The sequence below is a fragment of the Pelodiscus sinensis genome, chromosome 9 (assembly GCF_052426305.1).
Source record: "Pelodiscus sinensis isolate ZL-2025 chromosome 9, ASM5242630v1, whole genome shotgun sequence".
In the NCBI taxonomy this organism is placed as follows: Eukaryota; Metazoa; Chordata; order Testudines; family Trionychidae; genus Pelodiscus; species Pelodiscus sinensis.
In genome coordinates this window covers 60,256,366-60,272,207 of record NC_143060.1, presented here as the reverse complement: position 1 = coordinate 60,272,207, position 15,842 = coordinate 60,256,366, and the positions used below count along the sequence as shown (strand labels likewise).

General features: G+C 53.6%; 1 protein-coding gene across 1 annotated transcript; it reads right to left on the bottom strand.

Annotated features, from left to right (window-relative positions):
• Positions 1-332: 332 nt before the first annotated feature.
• On the bottom strand, positions 333-8,533 carry GLUL (glutamate-ammonia ligase). Its single transcript, XM_075936796.2, has 7 exons — positions 8,442-8,533; positions 6,885-7,073; positions 5,429-5,590; positions 4,044-4,190; positions 3,621-3,748; positions 3,227-3,426; positions 333-1,939 (listed from the first exon to the last, which is right to left on the bottom strand). Exons 2-7 carry the CDS (start codon positions 7,048-7,050, stop codon positions 1,621-1,623), a joined length of 1,122 nt encoding a protein of 373 aa, XP_075792911.2. The 5' UTR covers positions 7,051-7,073; positions 8,442-8,533; the 3' UTR covers positions 333-1,620.
• Between the last annotated feature and the right edge of the window lie 7,309 nt (positions 8,534-15,842).

Genomic DNA, 15,842 nt, shown 5'->3' with positions numbered 1-15,842 from the left:
ACAAAGTGTTTATACACAACTACATGGCTTCAAATTTGGGGGCTTTTAAAATGAAGGTCCCATGTCCCAATTCCCCAGCTCATCATAAGGATACCAACTCAACTGTCTTATCCTGGAGCCTTGAGGAATTAAAGGTGCCCATTTCATCACACGACATCTGACCAAAACTGACAGCCCCAAATTCTGGAGAGTTTTGACCAGAAAATTAACATGCATCTAAGAGTCCCCATATCATTCCAGGAGAGATGAGAGGATCTTTGGGCTGAAATCTCTCCAGATAGTTAAGAGCTCACAGGAGGACACTTCAGAGGAATAAAACCACGGAGAGGAAGTTAGAATTAAGAGGTTTTTGTTATTAAAAAACCTATTCATAAGTCCAAATGCAACAGCCGACATCAGAACCACCCAAAAACCTGGAACATTTGAACCTACATTTGCCCCCAAGGAGAACTTAGGGGCAGCCTGGCAGAGCACAAAGCCCCTCACTAGTCCTGGCTAGGTGGCAGGCAGTGTGTGCGCCAGGGATTACCAACAGTAACACTAGTGGTCTCTGTAAAACTGTACAACTTTAGAAACCCTAAAAACACTATTAAAATCTAAACTGGTTTCTTTTATCAAAAGCCCTGCTTTAGTGACATGCTAATCCCACTGGAGATTAAGACCCCGTCCCCCACAACCCCAATAGCAACACATTAAGTTGACCAGCCAACTCATAGTTTAGAACATCCTCCTTGTGTTTTAGCCATGCCATGTGCCCATGGCTTGCACTGGCTCAAGTTTAAGTTAGGATCGTTACTGCTAGCTTCCAAGTGCTGAACCAACATCCTACCAGGCATGGCAAAGCCACACTTCATAGTGGAGGGGAAAAAACCGACACCTCCCCTCTTGGGCTCATTGCTACCTTCTGTTCTAGCCCACACTGGAGTTCTACCTCCAATAGTACCTTCAGGAACCCGGCCTGCTCTAAGCTGGCTGAGTTATTGGAACGTCTTTCTTTAAGTTTTTTGTTTTTACCTTTAAATATAAAAAAAACCTACTTCACTCTGTGTTACACACAGGAGATCGAGTGGCTTCCAGTGACTGAGAAAGGAGGAATTTTGCTACTAGCTCCCACCTTCAGCTGGGACAACAGAATGCAAGAAGATGCCCAGAAGTCTCAGACAGAAGGGAAAAAAGTTTCCTCACCACATGTGTGCGTGCAAAGGGCTGGGAATCGGTCATAGCTTTACTCCTCCCCCGCCCCCAGCCATAATTATTGGACAATGGTCTAGGGAGAGCTTGTTGTGTTACTCATGTGAGTCGGACTCTTGGGCCACCCACTACAGCGTTTTGTCCGTCAGCCTTCTTTCCGCCTATCACATTGTCTGCCCATGGAAGCCACTAGGTCCTGTCAGACATACAGATGCATTAGACAAAACAGTGGTTAAAATTCTAACGCCCGCTCTTCCTCTCAAGCAAGAACAAAGAGAAAAAAGTAGACAAGAACTAAAGGCTCCCCCCCTCCCCGAACACAACAGGAGTTACTGGGGCACAGACAGACAATGTGGTGACGTGTGCCCTCAGAATTACATCTAGAAGGGATGTTTTGGGGGGTAGACGGTATCTGTCGCGGCAGTCCACTTAGTTCTTGTAGTCAAAGGGCTCATCCCCAGTTTCACTGAGAAGACACGTACGGACTAGTGCCTCCGTCACAGCATAAGGGTCGCAGTTGGCAGAGGGCCGGCGGTCCTCGAAGTAGCCCTTCTTTTCCTGGCCCACATTCCTGGGGATACGGATACTGGCACCACGGTTGGCCACGCCGGCAGAGAACTCATGGATGCTGGAGGTCTCATGGAAGCCGGTCAGGCGCCTGGCGTTGTCTAGCCCCCCTTTCGGGTCGTAAGCACGGATGTGGTACTGGTGCCGCTTGCCGAGCTTCTCAATGGCCTCTTCTATATGCCTGGAGACAGAAGGCGGGACCTTGTGAGTGGCTGGCGAAAACACCTGCTGTGCTGCTGGTCACTTGGCCATGGAAGACCTTAGCCAAGTGCAGGAGTTCCGACCTTTTCCCACTTCGACACAAAATCCCTCGTTTCAGTCCCTTATCTTCAAGCATTGCCATTCCAGCTAATACCAGCCACAGGGCCCTTCCTCTTATTGCTACAGTAGAGTCAGTATCCTTAGGCACCCTTCCTTACCTGGTTCAGTTACCTACACCCAATTCCCCTGCAGATGGGACTGGGCATGTTCCCCTCCCTGCCTATTCTGACTAGTGAGGCACTTGCAGAATTGTTTGGGTGGGTTTTTTTTTGGGAGGGGGAGGGAGAAGAGGCAGTAAGACTCACTGACTGGAAGTGAAGAAAATTACAGCTTATACGGGTGCCAGTTAGAACCAATAATTAGGCAGAGTCGCATAGCCACTCAATAGGCCTGGAACAGCTTTCCTTTATGTGTGGGAAGGCACCAGTAGTGCTTTGAGTAGGATGGCCAGTTGTCCATTGGTTTGGGGTTTTTTGCTACTCTGTCCTCTATGGATACAAAACAGGATGCCTTTATGGCCTCCATTTTTCTTGAGACCAGAGGTCAAAGTAAGCTGGTGAGCTACAGTGCCCTGGCAAAAAGCCAGCTGGCTGGGGTGCACCGCTGCAGCTGCTCCCAGCCAGGCTGGGCTTCGGGGTCTCTCCTGTAGGCTGCCTTGCTGAGCAGCAGGTAGACAAGCAGGTGAGAGGGGCTGACTAGGGTTGTGCATACCCCCCCCCCCAGTCTACTCCAGCCCCAAGGCCTCCTAGAGATGTAACCAAGTAGTCGACTACTCGCTTCCCTCACCTTGAGGTGGGGGAGAGAAACAGGAGCTGGTGCTGAGGGGCTGGCTTAAAAGCCAGTTCTCCCAGGCACCATGGAGATGGTGCCACTTGCCCGCCCCCCCCACTCCTTCCCCCCACACCCGGGAGCAGCAGGGGGGGCAGGAGAAAGAAGAAGCTGAGAGTGCCATGAAGCAGCCTCTGCAAGTGTGGGGATAATCTGCATGCACCAATGGAAATAACGGGGGGGGGGGGGGGGAGGGGGGGGGGGAGGTAAGAACTATAATCTGAGCCCAAAATCTCTTGTATGCAGCAAGACGTGTCGCCATTTCCCCCAGCAAGCCAACTAGCACCTCTGTTGGAGTCTTGCTGCTGCTGGCGAAGTCCCCTTTCCTGAGCCAAGTTGGCTGGACTGATGCAGCCAGCCCAACTGCAGAGAAACTTACTTGAGGCCTCCTTCCTCCCTCATGGCCTTGGTGCTGAAGTTGGTGTGGCATCCAGCTCCGTTCCAGTTCCCAGAGATGGGTTTGGGATCGAAGGACACAATTACCCCAAAGTCTTCACACACCCGATGCAGGATGAAGCGTGCGATCCAGAGATGATCTCCCATCTCAATCCCTTCGCAGGGGCCCACCTGGAACTCCCACTACAGAGAAGAGAGGAAAAAAACTGTTGGCAAAAATCAGTTTGCTGCACGAGGCTGTTTGCCCACCTACGCTCTCAACATTTGCAAAGCCCCAGGGAACAGACTGACTGCAGGAGCAAGGTTCTAGCAGCATCAGCTTCTGCAATGCATCACTGGCAGCTGACAGCAGTGGCAGGTGAAACCAGAGTAGTTACCTGGGCGGGCATCACTTCTGCATTTGTTCCTCCGATTTTAACGCCAGCATAGAGGCATGCACGATAATGAGCTTCCACAACGTCCCTGCCATAGGCTTTGTCTGCTCCCACGCCGCAGTAATATGGACCTGCGGTGACACAGAGCACGAGAAAGGTGAAGGTAGCCCTCAGGGAGCTTATGGCTGAGAACACCAGAGAAGACTCTGGTCTGTGTATCAGATTACCGCGCAGTCACTAAAAAGAGGACTTTTGTTGTTCAGTGGTATCATCGGCAGTGTAACTTTTGGAGATCCTGTTTCAGCCACGCCCGCAATCATCTCCACTTTAATCCCACGCATTAGGGATTGATAGTAGTGAGATTTGGGGTTAAATATTCATGAGACCTCACATTCCTAATTCACACATCAACTCCCAGAACCTTACCCTGGGGCCCAGGAAAGCCATTGGAAGGCCAGCCAAAGGGATGTCCATCGGTCCCAAGTAGTGTGTATTCCTGCTCCATCCCAAACCAGGGGCTCTGGTTGGACACCATATCCATAATGCGTTTACAGGTGTGCCTTAGGTTCGTCTCTGGAACGGAAGAAAAGCACAAAGCATATTAGCTCACCCACGTCCCAGCACTGGGTGTTCCACAGGTTTAAAAAAGTCCAGCGAGCTGCTCCTGCAGAACGTCTCAGGGCCTTAGCCCACCCTGGAAGCTTGGACTAGTCATGATGTTGTGCACAAAGCTGGCATGGCAGTGGCTTTCCAGTGGACTCTTTCCCCAGTGCAGGCCTGTGTGGCAGCCTGGAAATTCAGACACAGCTTTGTCCCCACCATCATCAGCCAGCATAAGATCTAAGCCGTAGGGAGGGCGCTAGCCTTAAATATCTGGTGCTCTTATCGGTTGCTGGGGCCATCGAATGGATGCCCTTGTACTGTTCAATCACGTTCTTTGCTAGCATTTGGTTCAGGAAACTACCAAGTGCACAGATACGCCTGGTCCATGGCCAGGCCTGCATCTCCCAGGTTTCTTGTTCTCTCAGGTTCACATTACCCCCTCCATCAGCAATACCCTCCAATTCACTTCTCCCACTCCTCACCATGCTGCGCTGTGGAATTCAGTCCCCACATCCCTACTTGCAATACGCCCAACCACTGGCCCACATCACATTTCTCCATCTCAGCATTGCCAGTGAAGAGAGGCTAGACCAAAATAAACCTCAAAGCTACTTTCTCCCTAGCTGTTGCCTACTGCATCTCATTTTCTCTCGCTAAGCTCTTCGTGGCATGCGAATGTTAAATCTTCCATTAACTGCTTCTCTGAAGTGCTCTCCTCAGGGATGGCACCAACCAGTGGACTACCCCATAAGCAAATGCTTATTGACTAAGACTAGTTGCTTCCCTGCCCTTGCTGCCACTATCAGAAAGACAGGGGGAGGGGAGATGAGGGGGGTGCTGGGCTCCACACAGCCAGCGGGGAGTCCCCCTGCTGACCCCAGGCTTCCTGTGGTGCTGCCGCTTTGAACCGCCACGGGGAGCATGGGACCAGCAGGGGACTGCTTGAGTCCCCCGCTGGCTCCATGCTCCCCACAGTGCTTTCACCTTTGAAGTGTAGCAACACCCCTGGGGCTGTTGCTACACTTCAAAGGCAGAGGCACCCTTATCAACTAATCGAATGGTCAATGCAAATTATATTGATTAGTCAATTAGCCAGTTAATTGAAATTTAACGTCCCTAACCCTCCTCTACTTCAAGACTGAGCCAGCCTTCTGTCTCCCCTCTTAGAACTAGGGCATCCAGCCTTGGGGGCAGGAACTGCACCCTACCTGCCGACTTGCGGTTGTATTTGAAGACCTCACACAGAACCAGCTTGTTGGGGTCCTTCCGGAAAGGGTCCCGGAACATGGCCGCAGGGAGAAGGTACATGTCACTGTTTGACCCCTCCGACTGGAAGGTGCTAGAGCCATCGAAGTTCCACTCTGGTAGATCTGGAGCAGGAGAGAAATTCACCCCCTTAGGTTAGCAGCTTAGCCGCAGAGAGGAATTCAGCAGCGGGGCTAAAGAGACTGCTCGTTAAAGGACACCGGCATGTGCTGTACTTTCAGCTGATTTGCCTTGGAGTGGAAGACAAGGTGAGGGAGTTGCTCTTTGCTCCTGGAGCTCCCCTGTAGTAAACACAAAAAGCTGGGACATCTGCAGAGTCCAATTCAGCTAACTGCCCTGCAGACGTCCTTGATGAACACTTCCTATCTTGCAGCCAACATGCCATGGTAAGATGAAGACCCAGAGGGGTTTCCCTAGCCAAAACAAAGGGAACCAGGGAGATGCTGTAAGTCAAAAAGAATGAGAGAAAGGGACTCTGGTGTCCCTGAGGGGCGGATGGCCCTGACACAGGCTCCTCCATTTTGATGCAGCTGCCCAGAGCTGGTCAAGGGAACCTTGGGAGCATGCACAAGGCTCAGGGAACAGCCAATGGCCAGTCCAGTGTTTGTGGAGGAAGAGAACATTCCCTTCACCCTGCCTGTGCCTCTGCAGCTCAGCCTGGCTCACTTTTCCCTGGTGTGAGCATATTTGAAGCCACTTGAAGGAATTAATTCTGTCTCCATTGTTATTCCCTTCCAAGCGCTATGCGTCCCAAACAAGCTGGGCCAGCCTCTTCCTCAGTGAAAGGGGGAGGGGGGCAGGAGAGAAGAGAAATACTGTGCATGAGCAATGAGAACTGTTTTATAGCAGTCTCTAGACAGTGCCATGGCAACCAGTGAAGAAATCCAAATGCTGTTGTTGTCAGTCAGGGTCGTGTGTTCAGAGACATGCAAGCTCTTAATTACACTGGTTAGGTCTCATTTCCCCCATCACTTTCTTCCTGCCATCTCCCCAGGGCCAGAAGAGCCAGCAGGTAAAGAGCCAGCAGGCTGGGAACACAATCACCCACTCCCAGCTCTTTTTGCGCCTCTTCCTCCCACAGAGGTGGAGGTCTCCTGATCTTTCAGCATTTGGAGACTATGAATTGCCTCTGGCCCAGCCTGTCCCCTTTCAAGCACACAAATGCACCTGGAAGCGAGGCAGGAGCTATCCCGCATCATGTTCTCAAGACAAAGAGCTTGAAAGACAGAGCGCACCAACTGTCTCCGGTCTAGACTTCCCAGTGTAGGAAAGTCACCACCACTCCGCCCTCAACAGCGCAGCAACCTGCTACAGCTCAACCCAAGCCCTGCAACGAGCCATTCTGCTTTTAGTGCCAGTATTCACCCTGCACGTGCTGGGATGAAGTCTGACTCTTACCTTCGATGCTTTTGGGCTCCTGGTCCAGCGTGCGGGTCTTACAACGCAGCTGCTCCCCAGTCCCGTCGATCCAGATGTACATGGCTTGCACCTTCTCACCCTGAGGCAGCTTCATGTACATCTGCTTTATAGCTTTGCTCAGATGGGAACTCGCAGAGGTGGCCATGGCTGCAGGATGAGACAGGGGTCCTGCCAGGAGGAGGAGGAAAAAGCCAATGGTGAATACACCTGTACTCTGAACAGGCTCCCGCCCCAGTGCAAGAGAATGGCCACAGATCAGCAACAGGAGAAAAACATGTGCATTAAGTGTCCCCTACACAGTTATGCTGGAAAATCCCAGACAGTGAGAATCTGGTCTTCTAGCTACATACAGTTATACTATAGGAAACGGTGTCTGTCACAGTAGTGCAATGACACAGCTTGTGACCAGCTACAACAATCACTTGCTTCAAAGATTGAGGTGCTCTCAGGATATACGAGATCTCATCTGAGTAGTTGGGCCCTGCCCTGGCAGCTGATGGACTTGGTTGGAATTGCTTGGAGAGGGAGAAGACCATCAACCAGCCAAAGAGCAGCACCTCCTCTCTGAGCTCATTTCACAACATACAGTAGAGCATTTCCCATCCCAGTATCTTCGCCCTATTTGGCTGAGGCAGGGCTTTCTGCAGTCCTTCCCACCCCAGAAAGGACCACTTGCCAGAGGCAGCGCCATCTCCAGACCATGTGATCTGAAGATACACAATCTTGTCACCTAAGGAAGATGAGGGACCCCTAGCTACAGCCCACGCAGAGTCAGCAACATTTGAACAGCTGAGATTTTGCCATAGCTCCTCAGCCAGGGAGCAACCCAAGGAGGAAGAGATGGGACTCAAGTCTCTGCCTGCCCAGGTACAGGCCACGCTGTAGCAGATTCAGAGGATGCAAGTAGAGGACCCCCTGGCTCTGCATACTTGGGCCAGGGCCCGGCGAGGGCTTCCGAGCCAGGATCCCCCCAGCCTGCCTCTCTCCTACCACTGGCCTGCGCAAGCCCCCCGCTGGCACTGCAGCCGATGCCCACTGGGCTGCGTGCCGGCCCCTCTGATGCCCCACACGGCTTCCCTTGGGCGCCCGACCGTGGTCCCCTCCTGCCCGGGGCCTGCACGCCCGGACTCCCAAGGCAATTGCTAGCGAGCCCGGTGCGAGGCCACGTGCCCCCGAGGAGACCCAGGCTCGCCGGCGTCCCCAGCCGCTCCCCAGCGAGGGGAGGCGAAGCGCCCCAGGAGCGAGCGCGCCCGGGCGGAGCAGCCAGCCCCAGCTGGGGGCTGTGCCCAGGCTCCCCCGGGAAAGGTCCCCCGCCCTTGGGGGGCAAAGCCGGGCCCCCCCGCTGAGGAAGGGGAGAGGGGCTGGACGCCCCGCGAGCCATTTGCAGAGAACGAGCCGCAGAGTCGCCGGTTCGCGCCGCGGGGCGGCCCCGAGCCGGGCGGGAGGGGCCGGTGCAGCCAGCCCAGGGAAAGCCCCCCCGCTCTGCACCCGTGCAGCCAGCGCCCCCCCCCCGGGCAGCGGGCCCCGAGCGCTCACCTGGCGGCCGGGCAGGGAGCGGCAGGGGCAAGCGAGGGCGTGTTCAGTGGGGCCGCGGCGCGACCATGCTGGGCTCTGCGAGCCGGCTCGCGCCGCCCGCCCATTTATAGGCTGCGCGCGGCCGGCCCCCGGCTCGCCCCATTGGCTGCCCGGAGCCGCGAGCGCCCCGCGGAGCTTCGCCATTGGTCCGCCGGCGAGACAGGCAGCGCGGGGCGCGGGGAAGAGCAAAACAAGCGCGAGCGCCCGCCGGGCCCGGCCGCGAGGCGCAAACAAGCTCGGAGCGGCAGGCGGCGGAGGCGGAGGCTGCTGCAGCCGCGCAGCGAGCTCCGGGGCCGAGCCCTGCGTTCAGCCCCGGGAGCGGGTCCCGCTCGGGCTGCGTGGGCCGGTCCCCGGACAAAGGGTGCGCGCCCAGGCAGAGCGGCACCGGCGGCTCTGGCTTGGCTTTGCAATGTGGTTACGCTGCAAGGGTGCAGGGTGAAATGGATTCCCAGCGCTGCAAACCTCCGCTTGTCCGCGTCCCCCCACCCTGCGCTGGCATGCACGGACTTTCTCCCATCACACCCTTGCCACCCTGCCCCGGCATGCACGGACTTTCCCCCCTCACACCCTTGCCACTCTGCGCTGACAGGCACACCCTCTCCCACTGGAGGAGGGGGGTGGCGCTGGAGAGGAACAGGCCCAGCAGAGCAAGCCGGGTTTAGAAAGCAGAGGGGGTTATTTCCCGTCCCGCCCAGCCCAAAGGTTCTTGGAAAGTGGGGACAGGATCAACTCTCCCTGCTTTCCAAAGTGTTTGCTTTAACAGCTGCCTTTTCTTTATATAACTCCATGCAGGCACGAAAACAAGCCACCCTCCTGAGCAGGCCAGAGGGGGACTGCTGCCTAACTAGGCCACCCTCCGGGGGCCAGGCTGGTTGGGGTGAGGGGTGCCAGCAGAGTGCCCAGCTTTCCCCCTCTGTGTCTACGAAAACAGCTGAGATTTGAGCACATTCAATTCAATTTCATAATCTGGCACCATGGGAAGGGAGGCAGCAGTGACCAGGAATTCAGGGAGGCTGACATCCAGGGGATGGCCAGTATTTTTCCATCCTGCGACCGGTCTGGTCCCTCAGCTCTGCTCTGGCCTCCTCACTTTCCAGCAGATGCATAAGAATCGGGATTCAGAGGCCACAGCAACTATCACACCGAGGCACCACTTGCAATCGATTTGCCTACCTTCCCCCATCACAAGATGCACTGGGGCTGCTCCCTGAGTTGCCTTAAGGGGGGGGGGGGAATGTCTTCGCCCCTTAGAAATCCAAACCCTGCAAAGTACAAAGGCTGAGCCCTGAACTTTGCCACGATTCCCCCCGGCCACCCAAAAAGGAGCAAATACTCTCTCACTTCTTTCAATTTCTACCTCTGTCAAAAAGAGGAAATGGGGTTGCTGCTGCTCCCACCTCTCTGGGCATCCAGGGGGCACCGTCAGCACGGGGGGCAGGCAGGGTAGCACTGCACATCCCTAGTGCTGGCCCCAGTCCGAGGGGAGCAGATCCTCCGTGGGTATAAAGTGGGGCAGTGTCACCACAGCCGCTGGAGCTGTCTATTCACGGGTAGTGTGTGTCCTTTCACAGCCTGATTCCTTCTGGGAAAAGGGATTTACACGAGGAGTCAATTGGTTTGCCCATCAGCTCATACCGAGGGCAATAAGGAGATATTACTTCCCCAGCGGGAGTCCTAGGGCTGGCGCCTACATACCCTCCACATCAGCTGTGCGAGCAATAGATCCAGCATGTGTTTTAGGATTCCAAACCCCAGCAAGAGTCAAGGAACATGCTCGTTGTCAGGGCCATAACGATTATTTGCAGGGCCTAGGTGGGGCTGGGTGGTCCAAGCCTCAGCAGGGGCACCACCCAGTGCCCCGGCAGGTGGGAGTGCAGTTCAGTCCAGCTGTAGCCCAAAAGTGGCCAGGGCTTGGCCTTCCCTGGGGCTACTTGGGCAGCCCAGCTCATTTCCAGTGTGTGATGGCTGGGCGATCTGGGCCTGCTCCCCCTTGAAAACCCGCTCAGGATGCCGGGTGCTGTGCGTTAGGGGACAGGGAGCCCCGCAGATTGGGAAGCTCACCATGCCCTGCCTATTCCACTGGTCCTGATGGGCTTAGCTTGGCATGGGCTGGATTCATAGAGGGGGCTCCGTGGAGCACAGGTGGGGGGACAGCCTCGTGGGCATGTCGGCCGGGAGGGCGGGGGTCACTAGAGCCAGGCTCCTCAAACCTGGAACAGGACCAATAATAAAGCATGGGAACCCATTGCACATGCCTCACACCGACCCTACCAGCAAACCTGACCTCCCCTCCTGTTCACCAAGATACAATTTCCTGCAGCCTAGAAAGCCCAGGTGTAAATGTGGATGCCAAAGAGGGATGCATTAAATCCAGCATACTTGTAACCGATCGGCTTGATGAAAGGATTTGACCCTAACGATTTCACCACCAACAGCACAAGCCTGTGCCACATAAGCTGGAGCACCACAATAGCCAGCTGCCATCAAAAAAAAAATCCAGCTGCCATAAAAAAAACCCTGCTGCCAATCAAAGCTCTCCTGCAGTGCAGTCAGGAGAGAAGATCCCCACCCTTCTGTTATGGGTTAAACAGGTACAAATACTTGCTACCAGACATGGTGGCGGGGAGGGATAGCCTGGCTATAACTACATTGCCTAATTCCCCCTTGATGCTTGTTTGCTCCTCCTTTCTAACAACTCCATGTCGCTTCTCAGCCTGCACATGCACTTTTGCCCTTCACAGCCACTTTTCAGACATTGATGCCGAGTGGCCTGTTTTACTCCAGCCCCAAACCAGGCTTGGATAAACTGGCACGTTATACTGGAACAGAGGCCAGCTTCAGATTCGGTCATCTGAAAAAAATAGACTCAGTATCTGTTGTTGGGAAGAGATCAGGTCAGTTCACGCCCAAGCCAGCATTCCTGTTGCACAACTGGACTCAGGAGACTGCACCAGAAAGATCAACCCAGGAAATTGGGATGGGGGGTGTTTGTAATTTAAGGTGCATTGGGCCAGGGTTATAGTCAAGTCTGTTTTTTGAGGGCTGCAGTGGCAGCGCATCAGGAAAATGCTAGCTTGGATGGCTAAAGTGTGTCTGAAATAGACCAAGTAGTAAGTTACGAATGAGCTCGGTTTATTGATGCCAATAACCCCACCCGCACACTTCAGTCTATTTTAAATCTCATTGTTTTCTAGATTTCAGTTCCAAAGTGCTAGGGCAGAGGTGCGGAGCCTAAGGCCTGGGGGCCGGATGTGGCCCCTGGGTGGCCTGGATCTGGCCTCTGAGGCTTAGGGCCTCCCCCAGCATTGGGGAGTCCGTGCTGGCACTCCAGCTCCCCTCCACCACCACTTCCCTGCAGCCCCTGACTGATTTTTCTGTGGGTCAGTGGCCCCCACCCCAAAAAGGTTCCCCAGCCCTGTTCTAGTGTTTGATTAGAATGATCAGAAGATTCCAGGGTTAAAAATCGCTTCACGCATCACCTGGTGCTTGTAGTTGATTTCCCCGCTTCCCCCGGGTGAGGGGAAAATTCCAGAAGAGATTCTCCCTCATCCCTTCTTCTAAGACGACTCTCACTGTTCTTCAATGCCTGTTTCGTGTTGGAACAGAGACATTTTCAGTGAGACTAGCCTTGTGCTGTGCTGTATTGCGCACCCTGTTCAGTATTCATTCCACCTCCCAGCCCCTCTTTATTCAGGAGTTGTTTACAAAGACTGGAGAGAAAGTCCCAGCCTGGCCAGCGTAAGGACAGTGCCCTCTAGTGAGACCTCAGAGGGAATTACATTTCCTTCGCCAGCTCCATTTCGCCTGTTTACCTGCTTGCCTTCTCCTCCTGTTACAGTTTATTTCAGTGGGTGTGCAAATCAGTCATTCCTCATTCCCCCTTGCGTGCCTCACTGACCCTCATTCTTGCCAGCGTTTAATTTTAGAGAGAAAGCCGGTCCAAGAACTGACAGAAGACAAGGACAACCAGCATGTCCCACTTTGCCGGGATATATGTCGTCATAGCTACCCACGCTATGTTTAGGTAAAGCTTGCGAAAGATAATATAGCACTTAGGTGGTGGATAACTGGCAAATATTTATTCTGTCTTCCTACCCATTTATAATCTTTGGAGGGAACGTTTGTCTGTCTCCTGCCTTTAACCCCTCGCCTTTCCCCCAGGTGTTACTTTGAGCATTTGAAAAGCATTTTAGGAACAGAGGCACAGCCATGGCAGAGATGAGATCGGATAGTAGGAATGTAAAAAAGGTATATAAATATTAACCATCTAACTGATGAAAATTCTATTGGTTACATGGTTAGCCACCCAGCTGCCGGCTCCTGGCTCCCCGTCCAGGCAGAGTTTAACCATTAACAGTAACCAAATGAGCATCCACTTATTGACTAACCGGTTAAACTCTTGCATCCCTATTGGATAGCTGAAAGGGCTGGCAAAAGCTGGAGCCTTTCATTTCCAGGACAGAAGTTCCAGTACTGCCGATCCCACATGTTCCAAAAATTGCAAGTCGTGCCCCAAAACATCATGAGATTGGCAACAACAAACAAAAAAAATCATGAGAGTTTGAAAATAACAAGTGACAGCTTGTTTGTGTGTGTCTTCAGGAGTTGGCGACTTCAGCATTCCCGTTTCCAGGCTCATCTTTGCAGCCCTGAAAGCTAGAAACGTACACATTTTTTCAATGAAACCGGAGTTTTGTTGGCAATAACATGACTCTGGAAGTTGGGGGCTTTATTCAAATCCAGCCCTGAGTAGGAGAGTACAAAGCTAGGCCTTGATCCTAATGCCGATTCCATCTGTGCCTGTAGCAGGACCTAGGCAGGATTAAGCGTCTGCAAGTAGGACGGGGTCTTTTGTTACCATCTCAGGCTGGTTTGTTTCCCTATGAAATGGGGGCTTTTTCAACACACAAATGGCCGTATCTAGGACCTCTTCACTAGTGGTAAATTAAGGCTCATAGAGAGGGCAGCTTACACTGCTGCTGCCCATGCTGTAACTATTCACTGGCAAAACAGAGAACTTCACCTCCCCCGCCTCCGCCCCCAAACTCTATCTAGACTATAAACTCTGCATGGTTGGGGTGGGCTTATCCATTTTGTACAGCACCTAGCACCACGCAGACCCAATCCTGGCTGGAGCCTCTAGGCATTAATACAATACAAAGCAATAAGGACCACCTCTGGTATCTTTCACAAGCACTAACTGCAGATGCTGCACTGCGGGAAGGAAGGGGGAATAGTCCACCTAGCTCAGTATCATGTTTCAAGTCAGGGACCAATCCCAGATGCTTCAGAAGAAGGCAGGCCACACTCTTAATGCCGTCCTCAATGTAACTGCAGAGGCAATTCTTACCACACAAAACTCTTAGCCAGGAAGCGTCGAGGGCTGCTATAGATAACACACAAGCCCACAAACACCAGAAAATGAAGAGTGCAGCCACATAACGTAGCATACCCTCTACCTACCGGCACACACCCCTCCCCAGTTCCACAGCTGCCATGCATCTGAGACTATACACCAATTGCACCCTGATCTCTGCCCCCTTTCACGCTGCTCCATACACACCTTTTGCCATGTTATCCCACCACCATTGTGCAGTCTGGAATGAGAAGAGGGTTGTTTAGTGCAGTGTTGTGACAGAGGAGAGCTTTTCAAGGGGGCGATGGAAGGTGGGTATCCCTAGATGGGCACAGCTTACGGGGCAGGAACAGGGAACCTGAAAATCAAGCCTAATATAATGGTAGCAAGTGGACTTTGGAAAATTAAACTAATTAGCGATGGTAGGAAGCAGCACCCGTTTTTCTCGTGACAAGCCTTTAGACTGTTCAGCTAGGTAAGACAGAGATTCCCTGCCCGCCGGGACGCTGCAGCTGCGGGGGAGCTGCCTGATGCATTTGATTACCTCACCCAGAAAGGTGGAAGGTCACTCGTTGCTCTCGGTGACTTAAACAGGTGCAGCAGGCACTGACCTTGCAGATCTCGCAGCAGATTTTTATCCCTTTGATTTCCGTATCAGGCTGATGACATTCCCCGAAGCTGGTTTTTGATTCCGATGCACCCAATTTACTTTATAGTGAATAAATATTGACAGAGGTGCCGGCCTTGCTTTGAAAAAGCTGCCAGGTCAAGGACAGGCGATCACCGGTTTTGAAGTGGTTTTCCAAAGCAGCAAAGGTCAGCAATTATCTCTGGGCTGCCCCACGAGGCAGGTCTGGGGCACTTGTTTTGTTTTGTTTTTTTAAATCTGACACCAAAAGGCTTAATCAGCCATTTTTCAAGTTTCACTGCTCTCCCCCATCCCCGCTAGGGTTGCCAGGTGTCCGGTTTTGAACCAGACAGTCCAGTATTTGAGCTTTCTGTTTGGGACACAAATTGGGAAAATATAAATGTCTGGTATTTTCTAAATAAGATATAATGTAGATTGTGATGTAATGTCAAGAGTGTCCAGTTTTTTGTAGAAACCATCTGGCAACCCTACCCCTCGCCCCTTCTGACTCTGGGGTGGGGCAGGGGTCAGAGCTAGGGGCCCTCAGGTTTTGGCTGTGGCCCCCAGCAACCCAATGGGGTTGTGATAGTTTGAGAACCACTAGCTTAGCTGCTCTGTATGTCAATGGTGCATTTAGGATAATGGGGAACTGGTGATCTCTGAAAGCAAAGAGGGGGTGGGGTAGGGTTGCCAGGTGTCCGGTATTGTACCGGACAGTCAGGTATTTGCATGCTCTGTCCGGTAAAAAAATCAGAAAATACCAGACATGTGCAGTGTCCGGTATTTTCTGAATTTCCGGCTTCGCACCGGACGGAAGCTTGGCGGGGGTGGAGGGAGTGGCTGGGAGTCCCAGCTGGGAGGCGGGGCCACAATTGCCGCTGGGAGCCCTCTGTTGGTTGAGTGTGAAGAGGAGGGGAAGCCTCCTCCTCGCTCGTGCGTTGTGGGGAGACTGCGGGCAGCAAGTGCCAAGGTCTGTCCCGCTCCCCGTCGGCCAATGTGCTCACCCCCCCCTTCCCGGCCGGCCGGTTCTCCCTCACTTCCCCGGCCAGCCCCTTGCACTGCCCACCTCCAGCTCTGCTTCCCGCCAGCCCGTTCCTCTTCCTGATCTCCCCCAGTCAGCGCCACTGCACCTCTCCCCGCCCATGCCAGCTCTGCTTCCCGCCCACCCTTCCTCCCGGCCACCCTCGCGGCCCCCCCATTCGCCCCAGCTGTGCTTCCCACCAGCCCGTTAGCTGTTTCCAGGCTCCCCCGGCCACAGCACTGCTCCCTTCCTGGCCAGTCCTCCCCGCCCCCCCATAAAGCGTGTCAGTTTGTTTGTTTATTTGATCAACAAGTTTGGTCCCCTTCCCCCCCCCTTTTTTCCCCTTTAACAAAATTT